Genomic DNA, 24,350 nt, shown 5'->3' with positions numbered 1-24,350 from the left:
ACAATGTTTCAGGTATACCGCAAAGTGATTCAGTTACATATACATACATATATATGTACATATATTCTTTTTCAGATTCTTTTCCATTATAGGTTACCTGAGTGACTTGTTAAAATGCAGACTCCAGGGCCCTAGAGATGGATTTGCAGGGTCTGGAGCAAACCCCAGAAGCCTGCATTTACATACACACCCCTGTTACCCTTATGCAGGTGGTAACTGAATTTGAGAATCACTGTCCAAAGCCATCCTCTCTCACTCAGATGATGGAGCTGCTTCAACATTTGCCCTGTGAAATACCAGAGACAGGAACAGCTGGATATTACAAATTATTTGAAGAAAAAAAAGAAAAAGTCAATGAACATTTAAGCCAAGCAAGACTGAATGAGGAGAGTATGGAAATGACAAGAACTGTGAATTCTTATTCTAGCACCTAAATGGGTTCAAATTTCTTAGCAAAAATGAAAGATATATGACAAAAATGTACAGATGGCTAACTCCCCCACCCTAAGAATTCAATGTTTCACTAAAAGCAAATAAACTGAATTTACCAAAGCAATAAGCTTAATATTCATTTTTATTTCTGTGTATTTTCACCACTTAACTTTCTACTAATACTTTTTCTGATCAGCATGACTTAGAATCATGGGAGAAAAGAGTTGTCAACAGCCAGGAGACCCTTATCCTAATCCCAAATCTGCCACTAACTCTACCATTGAATGAAGTTGATGAACTTCTCTGTGCCTCAATGCCCCCATATACAAAATAAGGATTTGCACTCTTAGAGGAAAACAAAAATGTTCAGACCAAAAAGCCAGTGGAAGCCCGTCCTACAAATGCAAGACAAGAGAAAAATCACCGTGTAACAAGCTTGTACCAGTAGTTTCCTCCACCAGCCTTGCTTGGAGTCCCTCTATGCCTTGAATGATGACACTGTTCTATGACTTTTAAGCATCACAGCATGAGGCAGCATCTGGTGGGGAGGTTCATACAGGAAGGAAGAGACCTCAGCAGTGTTTGCTCTTCATACCTTTTGATGTTTCAACTAAAAAGCAAAGCGTTCTTTCAAACCAGTCATAACAGTGGCAGAACCAAAAAGACAAGTGATGAATTGCATGTAGAATCCAGTCACAACGCAGAAGAAAGATGCACCAAAACTATCTTGAGTGAGAAGAGAATAAAATCTACATCACTGAAAAGTGCAAATTCTTACTAAAACTTTAAGAAGACGCATAGAAGAGACAGAGAGAAGAAAGGGAAGGAGGGAGAATACAAGGTAAATTCTTCCCAGAACAAACTATTAGTAGTAGTCACAGTTAAAATAAAACCAAAAACAAACAAGTAAGCAACAGAAGAGGGAAAAAAAGAGACCGAAAAAGAGAAACAGAAAGACGATGTATGGCTATATTTTGCTAATTCTACCAAAACTCAAGAACTGAGAACTGATCAAGAATGAGAACAATGCTGTGTGGTGTGACCAAAAATGAAAAAAAAAAGAAAAAAAAAAAAAAAAGAATGAGAACAAAGCTAGTCCACATAGAACCTAGAAACCAAGACCACCCAAACCAAGGTTTTGAATTTAAGACATGGTCAAAACACATGAAGAAATAAAGAAGTCAGACACTGTTAGCCTTTAAGCACACAGGTTTTGAAGTCAGACAGGCTGAGTTGGAATACAGTTTATGTTGCCAGTTAACCGTGACCTTAGAAAAATTACTTAAGTTTTTCCAGGACTCAGATTCTCCACCTATAAAATGGGGATATAACCCTGTGTAAGTTGATTGCTCCGGGCGCCACGCCTGGAGACTGGAGGACACTCAGTGTGATAACCCCTGTAGTAAAGAATGTTTGAGACCATGGAAAATTCCAAACACCTCCCAGCTCTCCAGCTTCAAAAAGCCTGAGAAACAAATGTGACCTTCGGGATCAAATGTCAGTTGCTCAACTTCTCCTTGGCTGGAAAAGATTCATATTGATTATTTGTATTTAAAAATATCAGTGCTCTGAGAAGTTATGCTTTCATCTGTCAGATCACACCTGACTGGCGCTTATCCAACATAAACCCAAGGTTAGAACTCAAAATCTGTGAAATTAAAAACAAGTCTCCCAACTCTGTGTCCCAACCCCAGGCTTGGCTGATAATCCGGCTGAGTCTAGATCTGCCCCAAGGCATTTGACCTCCCAGTGTCCTCTGTTCCCTAAATCCAGTCCCTTGTCAAACCCTATGGCTTCTCCCTTTATAACCTTAATGTCTGCACCTCCCACTCCTGCACCACAATCCCTGGTCACTGCCCATCTGGATGGCAGCCCTTGAGGCTCCAGCCACGAGCACCACAGTCCGGCAGGCAGGGCTGGCTGGCACCCTGTCTCCTCTGGTTCCACTGAGACAGCCTATTGAGCCTCACCTTCTCCCAGGCTATGCCCCATGACCTTCTTCTCACAGGTTACCCCCTCTCCCTACCATTGGGATATGCCCTGCTGGGTCGAGCCCCGGCCTGCCAAAAAGGTCCTGTGTCTCTGGCCTATGACTCCCGAGGCCAGCCGGTTAGAAGGCAGCCCCAAACAGACCAGTCCTCAGCGGCAGGCCCTCCGCTTGTAGAAGCCAGACCCTGAGAAGGGCCCCTGCTCTCAACTCAGCTGCGCCCCCTGCCCCACCAGCCTGCCAGCAGCTGCACGGAGCAACCCCGCCCTTCATCTTGTCCCCCTGGTCAGCAGAAGTGAGGGCAGAGTCAGGGAGAGAACAAGGAAGAAGGGGGAAATGAAGAATTACCATAGAAACATGAAAGCTATTTATGGTTTGAAAATGCAGTTAGGAATTCCTTAAAATTTCATTAACGTTCTGTTCAGAGCAGCAACATGTCTCTCAATAAGTTGATTACCAAGAAAGATATTTCCCTCCCAATTCCAAATTTCTATTAGCATTGCTTATGAACACAGCCATGGGCAGCATCCTTAGGAATAAAGACAGTGAGGTCCAAAAGTGCGGAGGAAATCCAGAGGATTCTCTAAAGCGTTCTCCAGTCCATAGATTCTTTTTCTTAAAGTATGTAATCATAAATACTCAGAGTTAAGCAATCCTACACGCCAGGCTCTCCCTTGCTTAAATATTCGTAACATTTCTCCTTTCAAAGCTGATTCTCTAACTCACTACTGGGTAAGGCCAGAGCTTGAGGCTTGATCTAATCAATGAGGTGTCCTTTTGGTATCTGAGTTGTAAGCATGGACACAAAAGGAATCACACCCGTGTTTTGTTTCCTTTCCAGGGCACATACAAAACTGTCCCAGACTCGCTAATACAAAGAACAGCTTGGCTCACATAAAGAGCTCTTTGAAGATAATATTTCTAAACAAGCCCATCACCAAGGGAAGGCTTTTTCGCTTTGTTTATTTTCAGAGGTAAGACAGAAAAAGTAAGCACAGCAAAAGATTTGTATGCATTTTCTCATTCCTTAAAAAAGGAATATTATATTTCAGGAACTTTCCTTGGGAAACACAATAGCAACCCCATTCATAACTACTTGCTCAGCTGCAATTTGCAAACTCCCTCTCCATTTCTTGCCAAGATTCCCTCTCCCATCCCTGACCTTCGTAACAGCTCCAGCTGGATTTCCTTCCTCAATCCCCAAAGAGAACCCACTATCTTCAATTTTGCACAGTTGTCCTAAAAAACTGAAGTTCTTAAAATAGACTTATTTTCATTATTTAAATATATTTTGCAGAGATTAATAAGAAATCTACTCAGCAGTATTAATTCTTTTGGAAAGGCAACTCCTTTCATTTAAACAGCGAGGTTTCCGGCATCAGAGAGAACTTTCAAAGTCCATACAAATAGCAGACTTGTTTGCCTCATTTCAGCAAAATTCGCACTGCAAAGAAGCTATCAAGTTAGCTTTCAGGGTCTACCTGAAAAGAAAACTTAATCCATTTAGTATTATTTAATATGGTACAGGAAGGAACAACTTAGTTTAAAATGGCTCACAATTCAAAAACATCAAGGCATAAATAACCTTAGTACCATCATCATTTAGACCAAGTCATCATCTAATTCCTGGTTTGGTTTCTGACAGTAATAAAGTCTATTCCCCTCACCCCCCCCCCCCCAAACACGTACAAACTGACCCTTTCTGGGGTCAATTTCAAAAGGCTATGTACACACCCTGTAGAAGGCAGCTTCTAAGGTGGCCCTCAGTGATCCTCACCTTCTTGAATTCATCCCTTTGTGTAATCCTTTCCCCTTGAACACAAGACAGATCTAGTAACTTGATTCTAATGAATAAAATACTGCAAACTACGGGATGTCATTTTTGAAAACAGGGTACAAGACTGGCTTCTGCTGTATGTGCCCTTTCCTGCTCTTGGGCTTGCTCACCCTGATGGAAGCCAGCTGCCACGGTGTGAGCTGCCCTTGGGAGGGTCCATATGCCAAAGGAAGCCTCTGGACAACTGCCGAGGAGGACTAGGTCCTCAGTCCCAAAGTCTAGCTGCCAACACCAAGTGAGCTTCCGGAAGCAGATCTGCCCTGCCTGAATCTCGAGAGGACCACAGCTTTGTGAGAGACCCAGAACCAGGGGACCCAGGAAGCTCTGCACAGATTCCTGACCCTCAGAAGGGAGATCGGGTCCGTGCTTTGTGACCACCTAGAGGGGTGGGATAGGGAGGGTGGGAGGGAGACACAGAGGGAGGAGATATGGGGATATATGTATATGTACAGCTGATTCACTTTGTTATAAGCAGAAACTAACACACCATTGTAAAGCAATTGTACTCCAATAAAGATGTTTAAAAAAATAAAATAAAAACAAAGAAAAATAAAACAAACAAAAAATTTGTTGCTTAAGTCACTAAGTTTGAGAGTAATTTGTTACACAGTCATGGATAAGAATACATATGCCAGACATCCTCTGCCCTCCTGCCACCATTATGATTAGCTCTCCATGACATCATCTAAACCCTTCAGCCTGTAGAGAAACACACGTCCTAGGGTGAAGAGCCACTTTGTAAAGCAGTTATCTCTTTTTTGAGATATGCCCTAAAAATATGAGTTTTTCATTTTTCCTTCATTGCCATTAATATTAGTGTTTTGAGACTTAATTAAGAAGTCTCTATGCACAGACTTCATCATTTTATAAACTGTGAGCAATAATTTCAGCCACAGTCATTTTAATACACAAGCTACCTCTTCCTCTCTTCATTCATTGAAAAATACTCTATACTCTTTTCTGGGTATCTTCTAGTTTACTGTAGTGGCATTAAGTTGTCTAGAATTACTAGACAGTGGGTCAGTGGGTCACATCTGACTATAATATAGAATCTTCCATCAAGACAAATATCAAATTTGACCTCCAGGCTGACAGCCTAACCAAATCATCTAGAATCCTGTCTACCATGAATCTAATTCATATCCTACTTGTTACCTCCAGGAGAACTAAAACATACAGGAAACAGAATATAATCAATCCTCATTAGTAACAAAAATTCAATGCTTGGTATTAAGTAATTCATTCAAATATGGGGGAGACGTGATGTCACAGATACCTTATAATTGGGGTATCTGACCCAGATGGTGATGTCAGAGAAGAATTCCTTGAAAAAAGTGAGCTTCCATCTGAAGACAGAGCAGAGTCTCACTCAATAACGAGGAAAAGGAAGCAGCACATGCAAACATCCCGTGTAGGAGAAAACATGGAAATGAAAAGGGGTCAACGTAGCTGGAAGATAGAGCAATACGGAGCAGGGCACATGATGAAACTGGAGAGGCTGTAAGGACTGGACTATGCGGAGCCTATGAGTCCCTAAAGCAGTTTGAGTTTTATCCTGAGTATTGAGAAACCACTGGAAGATTTTGAACTGATCAGAATTTTGAAAAGATTCATCTGATAAAGGACTGAAGCAACCAGAGGTGTGGAGAAAACAGAGACCACTATAGCAATCTAGCAAGTGATGTTGGAAGCCTGCTGTAGGTTGGTGGTGGAATAGAGAGGTGAATACACGAGAGAGATTTAGGAGGATGGTGGGTTAGATACAGGGAGATACCCATGCACACACATACAGAGAGATTAATAAAGCAAACAAAAGTGAAGGAAGGAATTTTAAACTCATGACTAAAAGCTTTATTAACCCCATAGCAGTGAGCTTTTATGAGCACAGAATTATTGGTTGTTTGGTCTCCATCTCCCAAAGTGACCCTATTGTGCCTGTTTCCACATGGTGGATGCTCACAAAAAAATTGGTAAACGGTGTTTAGACATCTCATGTATGTTTGGAGTACCTTCTGTATGCATTTTATCTGCTAAACACCATTTAATCATATTCAACAGCTTTACTAAGGACCTCTCCAAGCCAGGCTGAGCAAAGGAACTTTTCTTTAATAACAGGTTTAATGAGCTATATATACAACTGACTATTTCAAGTGTACAATTCAGTGGTTTTTAGTATACTCAGAGAGTTGTGCAATCATCACCATAATCAATTTTAGAAGATTTTGGTCCCAGCAAAAAGAAACTCATACCATTAGCATCACCCCCCAACCCCCCAATCCCACCAGCCCTAGGCAATCACAAATCTACTTACTGTCTCTATGGATTAGCCTATTCTGGGCATTTCATATAAATGCAATCATAACAATATGTGTGGCCTTTTGTGTCTAGCTTCCTTCATTCAGCATATTTTCAAGGTCCACCCACGTTGTAAGTATGTATCAGTACTTCATCCTTTGTTTTTTAAGATTATTTTTTTAGAGCAGTTTTAGGTTCACAACAAAATCGAGGGGAAGGTACTGAGGTTTCCCATATACCCACTGCCCCCAAAGACATGCACAGTCTCTCCCATTATCAACATCCCCCGCCAGTGTGGAACATTTGTTTTAACTGATGAACCTACATTGACATATCAATCACCCAAAGTCCACAGTTACATTACAGTTCACTCTTGTTTCTATATATTCTATGGGTTTGGACAAATGTATCATGACATTTATCTATCACTGTCGTATCTTACAGAGTATTCTTACTGCCCTAAAAAATTCTCTGTGCCTCTATACTCATCCTTCTCCCCGCAACCACTGATATTTTTACTGTCTCCACAGTTTTACCTTTTCTAGAATACCAAATACTTGGAACTATATAATATGTAGCTTTTTCAGATAGCCTCTTTTCACAGCATAATATGCATTTAAGGTTCCTCTGTGGCTTTTTATGGCTTGATAGTTTATTTCTTTTTAGTGCTCAATAATATTCCATTGTCTGGATGTACCAAAGTTCATTTATTCATTCATCTACCGAAGGACATCTTGATTGCTTCCAAGTTTTGGCTGTTATGAAAAAAGCTTCTATAAACATCCATATGTAGCTTTTTGTGTGGACATAGCCTTCACTCCACTGGGTAAACAGAAGGAGCACAATTGCTGGGTCATATGGTAAGAATGCGTTTAGTTTTGTAAGAAACTGTAGAACTATATCCCAAAGTGACTGTACAATTTTGCATTTCCACAAGCAACAAATGAGAGTTCTGTTGCTCCACAACCTTATCAGCATTTGGTGTTGTCAGTGTTCAGATTTTGGCCATTCTGGTAGGTGTGCAGTGGTGTTTTTTTGTTGTTTTATTTTGCATTTCCCTGATGACCTATGATGTGGAGCATCTTTTCCTATGCTTATTTGCCATCTCTATATCTTCTTTGATGAGATGTCTGTTAAGGTCTTTGGCCCATATATTAATCAGGTTGTTTTCTGACTGTTGGGTCTTGAGAGTTCTTTATGTATTTTGGATAACATTCCTTTATCAATGTGTCTTTTGCAAATACTTTCTCTCAGTCTGTGGCTTGTCTTCTCATTCTCTCGACATTGTCTATTGCAGAGCAGAAACTTTTAAATGTAATGAAGTCCAGCTCACCAATTCTTTCTTTCATGGATCATGACATTGGTGCTATATCTTTTTTGTTTTGCAGTACACGGGCCTCTCACTGTTGTGGCCTCTCTCGTTGCGGAGCACAGGTTCCGGATGCGCAGGCTCAGTGGCCATGGCTCACGGGTCCAGCCGCTCCGTGGCACATGGGATCCTCCAGGACCATGGCACAAACCCGTGTCCCCTGCATCGCAGGTGGACTCCCAACCACTGCGCCACCAGGGAAGCCTGGTGATATATCTTAAAAGCCATTGCCAGGGACTTCCCTTGTGGTCCAGTGGGTAAGACTCCATGCTCCCAATGCAGGGGGCCAGGGTTCGATCCCTGGTCGGGGATCTAGTTCCCACATTCATGCTGCAACTAAAAGTTCACATGCCACAACTAAAGATTCCACACGTCACAACTAAGACCCTGTGCAGCATGCATGCATGAATGAATGAATGAATAAATAAATAAAGCCATTGCCATACTCAAGTTCATCTAGGGTTTTCTCCTTTACCATTAGCCTCTGGGAGTTTTATAGTTTTTCATTTTACATGTTGATATGATCCATTTGAGTCAATTTTTGTGAAGGGTGTAAAGTCTGTGTCTAGATTTCATTGTCTGCATGTCGATGCCCAGTTGTTCCAGCACCATTTGTTGAAAAAGACCATCTTTGCTCCACTGTATTGCTTTGCTCCTTTGTCAAAGTTCAACTGACTGTATCTACAGGGGTCTATTTCTATGCTCTCTATTCTGTCTCACTGATCCATCTGTCCATTTTTTCACCAGTACCACACTGTCTTGATTACTGTAGCTTTATATTATGTTTGAAGTCGGGTAGTGTCATTCCTCCAACTTTGTTCTCCTTCAATATTGTGTTGGCTATTCTACGTCTTTTGCTTCTCCATATAAACTTTAAAATCCAGTTGTTGATATCTACAAAATAACTTTCTGGGATTTTGATTGGGATTGCATTGAGGCTATAGATCAAGCTGGGAAGAACTATCTTGACAATTATTGAGTCTTCCTATCCATGAACATGGAATACCTGTTTATTTAGTTCTTTGATTTCATTCATCAGAGTTTTGTGGTTTTCCTCATATAGATCTTGTATACTTTTGTTAAATTTATACCTAAGTATTTCATTTGGGGGAATGTTAATGTAAATGGTAATATATTTTACTTTTAAATTCCACTTGTTCATTGCTGGTACATGGGAAAACAATCGACTTGTATGTTAACCTTGTATCCTGCAAGCATGTTATAATTGCTTATTAGTTCCAGGATTTTTTTTTTTTTATTCTTTCAGGTTTTCTATATTGTTGATCATGTCATCTGCAAACAAAGATAGGTTTTATCTTCCTTTCCAATCTGTATATCTTCTATTTCCCTTTCTTGTTTCATTGCATTAGCTAAAACTTCCACTACAATATTGAAAAGGAGTGATGAGGGGGAATACCTTTGGCTTGTACCTGATCTTAGTGGGAAAGTTTCAAGTTTCTCACCAGGAAGTATGATGTTAGCTGTAGGGTTTTTGTAAATAGTCTTTCTCAAGTTCAGGATGTTTCCCTATATTCCTACTTTATTAAGAATTTTTATCATGAATAGGTATTGAATTTTGTCAAATGCTTTTTCTGCATCTAATGATATAAGTATATGATTTTTTCTTATTTAGACTGTTGATGTGATGAAGCACATAAACTGATTTTCAAATGTTGAACCAGCCTTGCAAACCTGGGATAAATTCCACTTGTTTGTGATTTATATAGTTCTTTTTATACATTGTTAAATCTGATTTGCTAATACTTTTTTATAGCTGAATAATGTTTCATTATATGGATATATCACACACTGTTTATCCATTCATCAGTAGATAAGATATTTGAGTTGTTTTCACTTTTTGCTCTAATGAATAACACTTCAATGAACATTTGTGTGCACGTTTTTGTGTGGACATAGGTTTTCAATTTTCTTGGGGATATACCTAGTTGTGGAATTGCTGGATCATATAGTAACTCTGTATTTAATTTTTTGAGGAGCTACCAGACTGTTTTACAAAGTAGCTCCACCATTTTACAATCCAAGTAGCAATGTATGAGGGTCCCAATCTCTCTCCATCCTTAAAAAAACACTTGTGATTTCATTCTTTTTGATTATAGCTATCCTAGCATGAAACGGTATCTCATTATGGTTTTGATTTGCATTTCCCTAATGACTGATGTTAAGCATCCTCTCCTGTTCTTATGGTTCATTTGTGTATCTTATTTGGAAAAATGTCTCTTCAGAAACTTTGCCCATTTTAAAATTACGCTATTTACTTTTTATGGTGCGTTGTAAGAGTTCTTTATATATTCTGAATACAAGTCTCTTATCAAATATATGATTTGCAAATATTTTTCCCCATTCCATGAGTTGTCTTTTCAATTTCTTGATGGCACCCCTTTGAATAAAAAAGGTTTAATTTTCATGATGTCTAATTTATCTAGTTTTCTTTTTTTGGCTTGTGCTTTTGGTGTCAAGTCTCAAAAACACTGCCTAACCCAAGGTCACAAAGATTTACTGCTGTGTTTTCTTCTAAGCGATTTACAGTTGTGGTTCACACATTTAGATTAACAAAACCAATTAAAGATAATTTTTGTATATGGTATGAGGTAGGGATCCAAATTCATTTTTATGCATGTATATATCCAGTTGTCTCAGCATCATTTGTTGAAAAGACTGTTTTTCTTCCCCACTGAATTGTCTTGATTGAATGATTTTTAGATTAAACTAAGCTTGCATTGCTGGGATAAATCCCACTTGATGGTATACAATCCTTTTTAGATGTTGCTGAACTCAGTTTGAGTTTGTTGAGGATTTTTGTATTTGTATGCATAAGGGACACTGGTCTGCAGTTTTCTTGAGGTACCTTTAGTTTTGGTATGAGAGTAATACTGGTCTCAACAGAATGAGTTAGGAAGTGTTCTCTCCTCTTACATTTTTTGGAAGAGTGGGAAGTTTTTTTGAGTATTGACTCAATCTTTTTTACTTGTTTTACATCTATTCAGTTTTTAAAATTTCTTCTTGAGTCAGTTTTAGTAGTTTGTGTCTTTCTAGGAATCTGTACATTTCATCTAGGTTAACTAATCTGTTGGCATATCATTGTTTATAGCATTCTGTCAACATCCTTTTTATTTCTATGGTGTTGGTAGTGATATCCTCCTCTGAATGAAGCAACTTTTAAATGGTCTGAGATTAATGATCACAGACTCTTGAAAGTAATAAAACCAAAATTAAAGATATACTGGACTCTTACAATTCTAAATTTTAAAAAATTTTGAGTTACAGGACATATAGGCTAGGTATCCTTCCAGTTCTCACCCTTGGAAAGAAAAAAATAGAGGCACAAAGACAGACCCAATATATCTCTACTTGAAATGCACCAAAGTCAGTTCAACTGAAATAAACAAGAAACAGTTCCTAGCTAAACTTTCACATTCTAAGTGTACCATTCAGTAGAAATTCAATATTCTAAGGCAACTATACTCACATGAACACACACGTGCATGCACTATAATAAACCCGGTATGATAAATTCCTAAGGCATTAACACTGTAAAAGAGTCAGGCAATAAACCCTTTCAAATGAATAACTTTTTGAATACTAACTCACCCCTTCATTTGTTTCCTGAGTTCAGGACCATCGAACTCTGTATACTATGCTTTCTGAAATCATAGCAAACATATCTATTAATAGCCACATAATTTTTACATACTCCATAACCAAAAAACAGCTTCCCTGAAAGTCATAAGAAGTGTTCAGATATTAATAAAAGATTCATAAATACATATTACATCTAATGTCTCCTTGTAAGATAAATTTATGAAAACCATCCTAGAGGAAAAGCTGTGTATTTTACAATCTATTCTTTCAACAGAACTATTCCTAAGAAAGCTTTCTTCAAAGAATTTGGGCTAATTGTTACGTTGACTTTTTTTTTTTCTTTAAACTTTGTCTTTTTTAAAAAAAATAAATTTATTTATTTTTGGCTGCATTGGGTCTTCGTTGCTATGCGTGGGCTTTCTCTAGTTGCTGTGAGCAGAGGCTACTCTTCGTGGCGGTGCGTGGGCTTCTCACTGCGGTGGCTTCTCTTTGTTGCAGAGCATGGGCTCTAGCACACGAGCTTCAGTAGTTGTGGCGCACGGGCTTAGTTGCTCCGCGGCATGTGGGATCTTCCTGGACCAGGGCTCAAACCCATGTCCCCTGCATTGGCAGGCAGATTCTTAACCACTGCACCACCAGGGAAGTCTGTTATGTTGTCTTTTTGAAATCAAAATTTAACTACAGAATTTTTGATGACAAGCTTCCAAGCTATCTTGATACCACTTTGATACATTCAGAAGAAAACTATGCTTATGTTACCACCATACATCTGACTGGTACTATAGTTCACAGAACACTTACACATTTTTAGTTGATTTTTAGAAGAAAAAACAAAAAAAATCCATGAAGTAAGTAGGGCAGGTAGTGGTAACATCTTTATCATCCCTTACAGGGGAGACAAAACTGAAGTTCTGACAGGTTAGATGACCTGTCCAAGGTCACAGAGCTCAGAATTGGTGGACCTAAGGCCAGGAAATTCAGTCTACTAACACCCACTCACACCCCTTCCCCTTCGTGTCACACTGATCCCCACTTGTAGAACCCAGGAGGCAAAAACTTAGAATGCAAAGTGCGTGTCAGGAGGAAGTTTCCACTAACTCTCCTTAAACTTTTTCATTGAAAGCATGTTTACTTTGATTTTTTACATTTATTTTTTATTTTTATTTTTTTTTAATTTTTTTTTTTTTTTTGGCGGTACATGGGCCTTTCACTGTTGTGGCCTCTCCCGTTGAGGAGCACAGGCTCTGGACGCTCAGGCTCAGCGGCCATGGCTCACGGGCCCAGCCACTCCGCAGCATGTGGGATCTTCCCAGACCAGGGCATGAACCCGTGTCCCCTGCATTGGCAGGCGGACTCTCAACCACTGCACCACCAGGGAAGCCCTGATTTTTTTTTAATAAACTTATTTATTTATTTATGGCTGCACTGGGTCTTCGTTGCTGTGCATGGGCTTTCTCTAGTTGCAGAGAATGAGGCTACTCTTCATTGTGGTGTGCAGGCTTTTCATTGTGGTGGCTTCTCTTGTGAGGCACGGGGTCTAGGTGCATGGGCTCAATAGTTGTGGCACGTGGGCTCAGTAGTTGTGGCTCGTGGGCTCTAGAGCACAGGCTCAGTAGTTGTGGTGCACGGGTTTAGTTGCTCCATGGCATGTGGGATCTTCCCGGACCAGGGCTCAAACCCATGTCTCCTGCATTGGCAGGTGGATTCCCAACCACTGTGCCACCAGGGAAGTCCAGCATGTTTATTTTGAATGTCTGTGAATTCCTCTCCCTATCTAACTTTAGCCACAATTTGACAAAAAGCATGTTTTTAATAATCTTAGACTGACAGTGAGTCTTCAGTGACTTGCAACCTGTCAACTTCCAGACACATTAAAAACCTTAAAAACTGAGCCTTTAGAGCTTAGAGCTACAAGGCTCTGTTAAAACATTAAACAACCTTGGAAAACCCCCTTTTAAGCAATTTTGAGGCCAAATTAGTGCATGTGTCACTGAATGTTCTTCTACAAAATATGGATTAGAAACCTCATTCTTCTAGCTCCGTAGGTAGATATTTATCAGTGATCAGAGATAATTAACACCAATGACCATTAACTCAATGTTTATTTTCTACAGAGATGAGAGAATTGGAACATATCTGTCCATGAAACAATACTGTTGCTTGATCACAGCACAAAGCATTAAATCAGAATCTAACCCATGGCATATGGGCACTGCAGTATGCACTTAGCAAAGGACAAAGTTCTGATTCCCCTGATACCGAGGCCTAAGTGCAAATACTTTATCTTCACTTTCTCCTTGGAGAACCCAACATTGACTTGTAATCTAAAAAGTCTAAAAGAGTCAGTGTGATTTTAGAGACAACATATCTAAGTGGTCACACACCCATGGGTTAAAAAGAAGATTGCTATCATAAACCTACTCTCCAGCTTAATGAACGATGGACTTCAGTCTGAAATGTTATTTTTCTACTGGGTATATCGGAATATATAATTATACATTAATTAATAAGAGTAGTAATAATTATAATCATTGGGGTAGAGTTGGGGAAAAGATATGAGGAGGCTCTGGAGGAAAAGGAAGTTGATTTAAGTCTCTGCTGCTTCCCCACAACCATGCCAGAGAGATGAGAAATTCTGAAATAATCTGCAATTTGTCTAGAGATTTCCTAGGAGGCTCTAAGGAAGAAAAAGGAACAGTTGCCTCCCTAGTGCCTTGACCATGGCTGTGGTAGCAACTTTTTCTCAGTTCTGCCATTTACAAAACACAGGTGGTTCTTCTCCCATTACCTTACTACCAAAAAGGCTGCAAGTGAGTTATTAAAAATACAGTACCCCAAAGCTCATCTCCAAGAGAAGGTGCACAAATAGACTAAGCTTGAATCTTACCTTTTGGCTTCCTCCAGGTGGCACAAATATTCATACGCGATATTCTGCCGCCTCCTCTCATCCATCTCCTCTGCCGAGAGTCTTTCATCGTCCACGATAGCTAGAAATAGAGGACAACATCACATGACTTGTTAAGGGCAGTGTTCATCAAATAATGAGACGATCAACTAGGAAAAACATATATGCAGCTCAACAATGAATAATGAGAGATGGGGGTATTGAAACATCAAGCACAGAAAGAGATTTGCTGTTGGATTTTACAATATTATATTATTTCTAGCAGAAAATGCAATACTGAAGTATAAGTTGACAGTAAATAATAGAAGGAGAATAGCAATCAAATTTCACAGACATGATGCCACAGGATTTAGACAGCCCCAAGTCAATTAGAGGATGGTCTACCAGCAACAACTTTGCTCAACAAGCTTGTAGAATTGGTCCAATGGCTCAGTTTGGACCATCCTCGAAATTCTGGGGTGGAACAAAGAATCTACAAGGACCTGTGTTTTAACACTCCTAGAGGGAATTAAGGTTTCTCATCCAACCCACATCCTACTTTACAGATGACACAGTCACTAAAATTCCTCCCTCATTTATCTCTTGGTCTTTACAAGGCTAACTTTCCCTGGCCAACAGGTATCCAAAAGAAAAAAGCCATGGAGACAGCCAGCGAGCAGAGTCTCCAAGCCCACACCCTTTATTCCAACACAAGCCTAGTTTATAAACTGCCATGCTTCAGCCTTGCTTTTCTGTAGAGAGCACAGCTTCCCCATTTCCTGACTGCACTTCCTCTGCCTGCGGGCTCAACAGTACCCCACAGCCGCCAGAAGTCACATCAGCCAACTCTTAGCTGCCTATTTACGCAACAACACTCTTCTCTCATGAAAAGGACCCCTTTTTCCTGTTCAGTCCTGAACTTTCAGTCTGATGGTTGTAAAATGAATGTGGTTTCTCGTTTGTTAGATACTCATCTAACGAAGACAATGTGTGCAGGCAGCAAGGCTGTGGTCATGAGGGGCAGGACCGTCCGTGGTCGCTCTTTTGTTCCCCAGCCACCAGCTCCAGTCAGCTGTTCCATAAATGGGACCCCTGGTCCCAAGCAGAGGAGAAAAGGATGTGAAGGTCATCCATCCATCCCTAGGAAAGGCCAACCCCATGCCCTACTGATGAGGAATATGAAACATCAATCTGGCAGACAAAAGGAGGTAAGATCACATTTTGAACTCTTTCCGGGCAAGTACAGTGCTCGACACTTAAGATCAAAAAATAATACCAAACCCTCAAAGAACTCAAAAGAAAGGGGAGATTAAATTTACATCCATATAGAAAATGACGGAATACCGTAAGCATGGAAATATGTACTAGATGCTTATTTATTGAGCACTTACTTTCCTTCAAGGTTAGGCAGCATTTTCTATGCAGTATTTCATTCAAGTCTCACAACTCTCTCTGAGGCAGGTGCATAATCTATCCCACTTTACCCTCTGAGCAAACAGGCTGAGAGGCCATTTGCCCAAGTAAAGAGCAGAAACATTAGAGCTAGAAGTATTTGGATGGGATGGAAAAAGCAAGTACAGAACTTTGGGAAATGTCTTTGTTTATGGGTGAGGAAGAAAAAGAATCAGCAGGAGAGGCTGGAAGAGCTCTAGGACAGGCTGGCATAAAACAAAAGCAGGGCCAAAGGAGCAGGAGTTTCCACATGGATCACTAACACTTTCCCAATTCCCACCCCGTCTGATGACTCCCAGGTTTCCTTGTGGCTCCATTCCTTAAAATGGGGAGACCTCAGCCCACACCAATGACACCAAGAGGGCTCAACGAAGATTTGTATTTGTCAAAAGCATTTTTTTTTTTTTTTTAACAAATTGAATCTGATTTAACTTCAGAAGAGAGCTTTCAGATTTAGGAAAAGTACCGAAGCTCTCGAACAACCCTCCTCTGCACCTCCACTCGGAGACCCCAGGCCTTTGACATCTCTCCCCTGGACTCTTGCAACAGCCCTCAAACAGCCCCCTGGTCGCCACCCCTCCTCCATCCATTCTCCTCACTGTCCCCAGAAGCATCTTTCTAACATACAGTTCTATTGATGCTATCCTTCCTCTCCAAACCTTCGATGGATCCCCACTTCTTACAGAACAAAGTTCAGGAAGAAAACACATTCTCTCCCCTCCCCTACCTGAAGCCGACAGTTCAGCCACCCTTCCTGGCAGCACCACGTTCCAGGCCCAAACCACTCCCTTTTAAGTTTGAGTTCTTCCGCTCTCCACCATCTCTCTGTCTAGAAAGCCACCGTCCCGCCTGTGTGTGACACCTCTATCTTCCTGAGCAAACTTCTGTGGATCTCGAAGTCAGAATCCATCCCCAGTCCTCAGCGCCTTGGTCCACATTTCTATTATATCACTCATCGTGGAAGCCCCCACTGTAACTGGGTCACATCTCCCTCTCCAGACCGGGGATTCTTTAGAGGAAACGACTCTTTCGCTTCATCTTTTATGTGGTTCCTTGCACGGAGAGGGCACTCAAATATTTGCTCAACAATTATCTTCCAGTGAATCTTTAGTAAGGGAGCTAACCATCATCCTGCCATGAATATACTTTGAAATTATGATCTTCTCATCCTGGGTTTTCTTAGAAGATTCCCAGCATGCCCGCGTAGCATCAGCTAATCCTCCATCTCCACTGTTCCTAACAGTTAATCCCCAGCACCCCCCCATGATTACCAGCTTCTCATTTTAATTTCCGTCTAAAGACTGCCTCCCATTTCTGATAGAATATTTTCATTTTACGGTACCTTCAGCATGTTAAAGCTTGAAAGCAATAGAAAACTCTTAGTCGGAGTTCACCTGGTTGTTTTGCCCTCCTCAGAGGTAAAAGTGGGGCCACTCTCACGACCACCTTCCTTCTTGGCTGCTGCTTCCCTCCAGCCTCAACCAGCCCACCCAGAAGGAGGTGGAAGCACCAGCAGTGCTGGCTCCCAGGCCTCTGCCCCCCAACTGCCTCCACAAGCCATGCAGGATCCTACCAGCCCAGAGCTGCTGGGGGGCTCTCAAATTGACATCACCCCGTCCAAAGAGAAGATCTGACTTAACGTTTGAATTAAAACACACTCTCCCCACAAAGCTTTAAATCACCACTGCAACGTTTTGGCCATAGCTGATGGAATTCTGTCTTGGTTTGTTTGTTTGTTTTAATAAATTTATTTATTTAATTAATTTACTTATTTTTGGCTGCATGGGTTGCACGCATGGGTTGCACGCAGGTTTTCTCTAGTTGCGGCAAGCGGGGGCTACTCTTCGATGCAGTGCGCGGGCTTCTCATTGTGGTGGCCTCTCTTGTTGCGGAGCACGGGCTCTAGGCGCACAGGCTTCAGTAGTTGTGGCATGTGGGCTCAGAGGTTGTGGCTCGCGGGCTTGGTTGCTCTGTGGCATGTGGGATCTTCCCGGACCAGGGCTTGAATCCGTGTCCCCTGCATTGGCAGGCAAATTCTTAACCACTGTGCCACTAGCGAAGCCCCTCTACCTATCTTTAAGGGTCAACTCAAGGGCCACTTCCTTTCCAAAGTCTCCCCTGACTATTCCTGTTCACACTGTCCTCTCTCCTGGTACTGAAACCGGACAGGACCCTGTGGGAGTCTCCCGGGTACAAATCCTTTCCAGGTCCCCCTGTTTCTTGTTTGCAGGAAAAAAATTTTAGCCTCCTAGACCTTCCCTGAGTACCAAAGGACAGACTCAAACAGTTACTAATCAGGGAAGGGAAGGAATGCAGAAACAAAGAAGGAGCAGTCAAGAAACTCTAGTGCAGCGATGGGCAGGGGCCCGGTTCCTCCTCAAGGAATATATATAACAATATCTTTGAGTTCACTGAGCCTGAGCTCTACAGCCTGCGAGCCACAACTACTGAGCCCACATGTCACAACTACTGAAGCCCTCGTACCTAGAGCCTGTGCTCCACAACAAGAGAAGCCACTGCAATGAGAAGCCCACGCACCGCGACAAAGAGTAGCCCCTGTGAGCCACAACTAGAGAAAGCCCATATGCAGCAATGGAGACCCAATGCAGCCAGAAACAATAAAATAAATAAAATAAATAAATAAAATAAATAAATTTAAAAACATATATATCTTTGAGTTCTTCTACAGGAACTAAGGCCCCCACCCAGGTGGAGGATGGTAACTTCAGGCTGAGCACAAGATTCCTAGAGCACCGCCCTGTTACCTCACCACTAGAAGAAGAAGAAAGCCACACAGTCTTCAGCCCTCACCCCAAATTCTGCCTATAAGAACATCTCCCCGAAAAACATCAGAGAGTTTTGGGGTTGTGAGCACGAGCCACCTGTTCTCCTTGCTTGGTCCTGCAATAAACCTTTCTCTGCTCCAAACTCCCACGTTTCGGTTTGTTTGGCCTCACTGTGTGTGGGGCACACAAACCTGCGTTTGGTACCAGTACCTCCTGCACTGCTTCGTTTAACAGTAAACTCCTAGAAGACAAATCTGTGTCCCCACGGTGTGCAGCACACTTCCCTGCACAGGCTGCATGCTCCATTCAAATATCTGATGAACAAATAATCTTTTATCAGGAAAGAGTAACAAATGGGCCTTAAAGTATCTACGTGGGGTAGTTTTATTTGCCTATTTACACTGAATAAAGGACGTGGTCATTGATGGAGCGAATACAGTGCCATTCTATAGACTTTACTAGACTCAGATTCAATTCACAGATTCTATGAGCCAGGCATGAGTCAAAGCACCAGGGACGGGGCAGTGAACAAAACAAAAAATGTTTTCCCTCATGGGGCTTCTTTTTACACATCCCTTCCTTCCCTCCTGACCTGGCCCACTGGATCGCATACCTGGCTACTACCCTTGCGACCACACACACTTCAGTGTCACCTTCTTTCCTTCATAACCTATTGTCAAAGCTTAAGCCAAGGTTACGAGTGTGAGAATGTCTTAATCATGACAAAAGCAGATCCCTCTGGGCCACAGAGGTTGCCTGCAAATATTTCTGCATTACTCAATATTTACTAAGTAGCAACTTCTAATAAGAGCCACTGGCGTGGATGACACTGCCATTTAAAAAGCCATCACGAAGTGAGAGAGTGGCATGGACATATACACACTACCAAATGTAAAACAGATAGCTAGTGGGAAGCGGCCGCATAGCACAGAGAGATCAGCTCTGTGCTTTGTGACCACTTAGAGGGGCGGGATAGGGAGGGTGGAGGGAGGGAGATGCAAGAGGGAAGAGATATGGGAACATATGTATATGTATAGCTGATTCACTTTGTTGTAAAGCAGAAACTTACACACCATTGTAAAACAGTTACACTCCAATAAAGATGTTAAAAAAAATAAAAAATAAAAAGCCATCACGGAGCTGATAAAAGAATACACTTAAGCATGACTTTATTGCCTATGAAGCACCTTTCCATGTTATTGTGTGCTTTTCATCATCTCCCTGAAAGATAGGAACTAACTCTTTCTTACAATTGAGGAGAAGGGGGTCATGCAAGGGGGAAGGGATCGCCTACAGTTACTGCTGGGTCAATGGCAGAGCCAGGGCTGGAACTGAGGTCCCTCAGCACCTCAGCCCCTGTTCTTTGCCCAGTGCCATGCTGTTGCTGAATCTGAAGGAGCTGCGGAAGGCGCTTGTCACTGCCAAGCCCAAGGGAAGATCACTGAAGTGCCTTCAGAGTTGCTTTTATTTTAAAGCAAATTGATTAACTGAGACTTTCTCTAAAGTTCATCTTTACTTGCTGCCTTGAACCCTAAGAAACACGAGGACATTCGTTGTGAAGAACAACTTCCTGAAGTATTAGCAACTCACAAAACACTTTCTGTTAGGTTAGCTGACATTGGCTAAAAGGTGGTAAAGCAATCACATTCTGTGGAAATTGCATTATTGGGTTTATTCAGAGGTTTGAGGAACAGAATGAGTCTGTAGAAAAGGTTTTGAAATAGAACTATAAGGTTAGAGACAGAAGGAACCTAAGGAGATCATTTTTCAAAGGACACCCACAAAATCCACCGGGAAAATAGCCCAAGACCTACCTTATTCATGAAGGAGTTGGCGTGGTCACTTGTTCACTTCAGCTACTCTACTTGCTCCCTTCACACAAGGCCACCAAGGCCACCATCTCCTTTGTATTAAAATTTATTCATTTGTTCAACAAATATTACAGTGGCTGCTTTGTGCCAGTCTGTTCTAGGGACTGGACACAAGTGACAAGTATGACACACTAAGTCCCTCATGAAATTTTTATTAGAGTTAAACTACTAAAACATTGGCATACTTACAGGATGCTTAGATAAGTAGGGATATACTGGCGGGAAGGTTAGCAAGAATCACAAAACCAGGGTTGGGAATCTCCATTTTATAAAACAGTATTATTTAAGAAAAAGCAGATTAAGAATATAATATGAATCATCAATTCATAGAAACATGCCATAGTTTAGCATTTTATGGACACGTTGTTGTTTTGTGTAACTCAAAATTTCTGTAAGGAACCCTGAATATCCTCAGGTAGGTCATTCAATTCAAACATGTACTGAACCATCTTGTAAGAGTTCAGACTGCCTTTACACCTAAATGGGTATCTCCTCCCTCTCAGAACTTACGGTTACCAGAGATGTATACCCCAAGGAAGAGAACTGATTCCGAAACCCTAAAACTGGGGCAGGTTACAGGGGTAGGATACAAAAAATGAGAGAACCCCAAGTCCAAGATTTCCAGTAAGCTGATACTCAGTAAACTGACCCGTGATATATTCTGGCTTCCTACCAGCTTCCTGAAGCATTTCGTAGCTACTTAATCTTAAGCCTTAAAGGACCACATGATCAAACTTCCCTAAACTGAATTTTCTTTTGAAAGTAGGCAAACCTGGGGTTGAAGTCCTTAGCAACCCGAAACGTATTCCCAGGCACCCTAAAGAATATGAAACAACAATAGAGATTGTCATTCCACCTGTTAAAGACATTGAAGATTTCATCAAGCCATGGAAGTTATAAGACACTGAGTGCATGGGCTCACAGCCCATCCATCTCCACATCCTTACGAAGTGCCAGGTAAATAGTAGGTGATCAGTAAAGTCTGCTGATTGGCATGCTCAATTTTGTGCTTGATGGGCAGAGATGCTATGTCCTTCTTAAATTTAGTCCAACTAATTCCAAGCCCTGATGGTAATACAGTCATACTGTCCAGATCCCAAGGGAAGGAGAACTGAATCTGAAGCCTGCCCTCCACACCTTTCCTAAGAACTCTCCAGAGTTATAAATCAACACACAACTTCAGAGGATATTCAGGTTACATATGGCATTAAGGGACTGTGGCCACCTCCTCTAAAGCCCTAAATCTTCAAGTTCAGCATTAGAAAGAGAATTTCCTACGTGGGGAAATGCTTCCTTACAAGCATTACAGTCTCTGATTGGCTACCAATGTCCTTTTTCAAGTGAGGTTATTAAGGCCCAGAAGAGTTAGATAGCTTCTTTGTCGTAATTACTCAGAAAAACGAGAAACATTTCAGGCTTTGTGAAAAGTTTACCCCTTTCTGCAAACATGATTTAAATGTACATAGCTTTAAGATCCACATATGAAAAAGAGTTCTTTGATCCCACTTTGATACAAAAGGTCCCAAACTTTTCCCCCCAAGAATGTGATCATACTTGAGCGCCTAAGAAGCCATCTGTTTCTAACAAGGCTGGATCTCAAAACCCAAGACACCTTTTCAGAACAGGACTTCACTTCTACATCTCACACATGGGGGTAAAATTAATTCTGGGCCACTGTGCAAATGTGAACAAGAATGTCTTTTTTTTTTTTTTTTTTTTTTTTTTTTAATAATCTGGAAACTCAAAGCAGACCATGAAGATGTTAAGGCCCATATACAAAGATGGGCCAACCTGAAGTCTGGGATGGGAGGGAGGGGTCTGTTTGGAACTTTGCTCAATTTGGGAGAAGAATTAAAAGCAATGATTCTCAGATTTGGGATTCTGTAGTCAATTATAATTGCAAAAAAACATTTTGGGGACAAAAACCATCTCTTTTGCTACCAAGTAGGCACAGGGAAAATTCCATTTGCTCACTGCCTGCTCCTACACACTTTATCATCCCCACACAGATCTCAGTAAGGAAGAATGGAGTGTCAAGTTTCCAAGGCCAGTTTAAGACTTTTTAACCCCAAGAGTTAAAATTATAGAAGGAATTATAAAAATCTTTAGTCTGGATGAGCTTCTATTATTTTTAAAGGAAGGGAAAGATATTCAGCTCATTTCCCTTGGATATGAACTTTTTGTGCTTAAGATGCTCAGTGCAGGGCTTCCCTGGTGGCACAGTGGTTGAGAGTCCGCCTGCCGATGCACGGGACACGGGTTCGTGCCCCGGTCCGGGAAGATCCCACATGCCGCGGAGCGGCTGGGCCCGTGAGCCATGGCCGCTGAGCCTGCGCATCCGGAGCCTGTGCTCCGCAATGGGAGAGGCCACAACAGTGAGAGGCCCGCATACTGCAAAAAAAAAAAAAAAAAAAAAAAAGATGCTCAGTGCAAAAATGCTCCAAATTATTTACAACCAGTCCTAAGATGATTCTCCCTGTTTTCTACAGATAATGAATATTTTAAGGACATAGATGTTTACCTAAACTTTAATACTTCATGGGAATGATGCTATTTTACAACTGTTAAACAGACTTAGTAGGTTATGTAATGACAGTTCCTGGGCTGTTCTCAAGAAGTAGCAAGTCACTGGTAATACCCTGTCTCTGTCCCCTCAAGCTACTCCAAATAACCCAGAATATCAGAGGGTATTGCCACAAAGCTAGGAGTCTTAGAAGACAATAGAATAGAGCAGCTTGGCCTAATTTTTCCTTGAAAATTAGGAGAAAAGAAATAATAAATCACAAATAGTTCAAAGGTAAGTGCAAGAAAACAAAACAGCCTCTTGGCTGTGAGTCTTCTCTGCGTTTCAGACGCCTATGTTGTCTTTCTCTCATTCATGTGAGCACTTTGTGATACGTGCATGAAAAGTAGCAGACAGAAAGGATTAACACATAATGATCACTTACTATGTGCCAGATACTTTACATATATTATCGCTTATCCCCCTTTAAGATAGGAATTTGAATCTCCCCTTTTCTGGTGGGAAAAAAACTCAGAGAGGTTCGGTCATTTAGGTTTAGGTAATTCTAAGATCTTAACGACAATTCAGTGGCTGAATTGGGATCTGAAAGAACTCTGATTCCAAAGTTCTGATCTTTCTACTCTCCCCAAGTCCTGCTGCCTCCCTGCATGTAAATGTTTGATGACTGGCCCAGTGGCCATTAGGCTCTTCTGAGGGTATTATTAATGGTATGACTGATATCTCATTAATCAGCAGATAGATTTATGTGACTTTATTTTTCCTACTGGAAACCACATCAATTAGTGCTATTATCTTGAGAAAGTACAGACAGTAAAATTACAGGCTTATTTCTTAGAGATGCAGAAACCTCAAATGTAGTCCAATGAAGGAAAAAATAAAGATAATATTCAGTACTGCCAAGTTAGACTGTATCAGGAATGCAAGAGTTGAAACAAGATCAAAACAAAAAACTAAATGATGCTACTTACATGATACATCACATCATACGCAAAGTCATATGGTCAATAAATGCTGAGAACACATTTGAGAAAATTTACCATGTTTTATCTGAAGCACCCTCCCCCATTTTACTTACTCCTCTTTTCCCCCCAAAGGTGAATTTCTGCCTAAACTTACAAAGATACCTGATTTTTAAAAAGGGGAAGGGGGTGCTGAGACGAAAGAGCAGTGGTTTTGGGTGCCTATAACACTGTCACACTCAGTTATGAAAGAGTTAACTAGGCACTTCCCTGGTGGTCCAGTGGTTAAGAATCTGCCTTCCAATGCAGGGCACACAGTTTGATCCCTGGTTGGGAAACTAAGGTCCCACATGC

The 24,350-nt window shown here is 41.2% G+C and overlaps 1 protein-coding gene across 1 annotated transcript in view; it reads right to left on the bottom strand.

Annotated features, from left to right (window-relative positions):
* The window catches only part of IQGAP2 (IQ motif containing GTPase activating protein 2), a 297,690-nt gene that overhangs the window by 235,203 nt on the left and 38,137 nt on the right, over positions 1–24,350 (bottom strand). The window contains exon 2 of the mRNA XM_059061419.2: positions 14,408–14,507. Coding sequence (XP_058917402.1) covers positions 14,408–14,507 — 100 coding nt within the window. The remainder of the gene's footprint in view (positions 1–14,407; positions 14,508–24,350) is intronic.

The sequence above is a fragment of the Kogia breviceps genome, chromosome 4 (genome assembly GCF_026419965.1).
Source record: "Kogia breviceps isolate mKogBre1 chromosome 4, mKogBre1 haplotype 1, whole genome shotgun sequence".
Classification (NCBI taxonomy): domain Eukaryota; kingdom Metazoa; phylum Chordata; class Mammalia; order Artiodactyla; family Physeteridae; genus Kogia; species Kogia breviceps.
The sequence above is the reverse complement of the archived record's forward strand: the minus strand, read 5'-3'. Positions and strand labels throughout refer to the sequence as shown.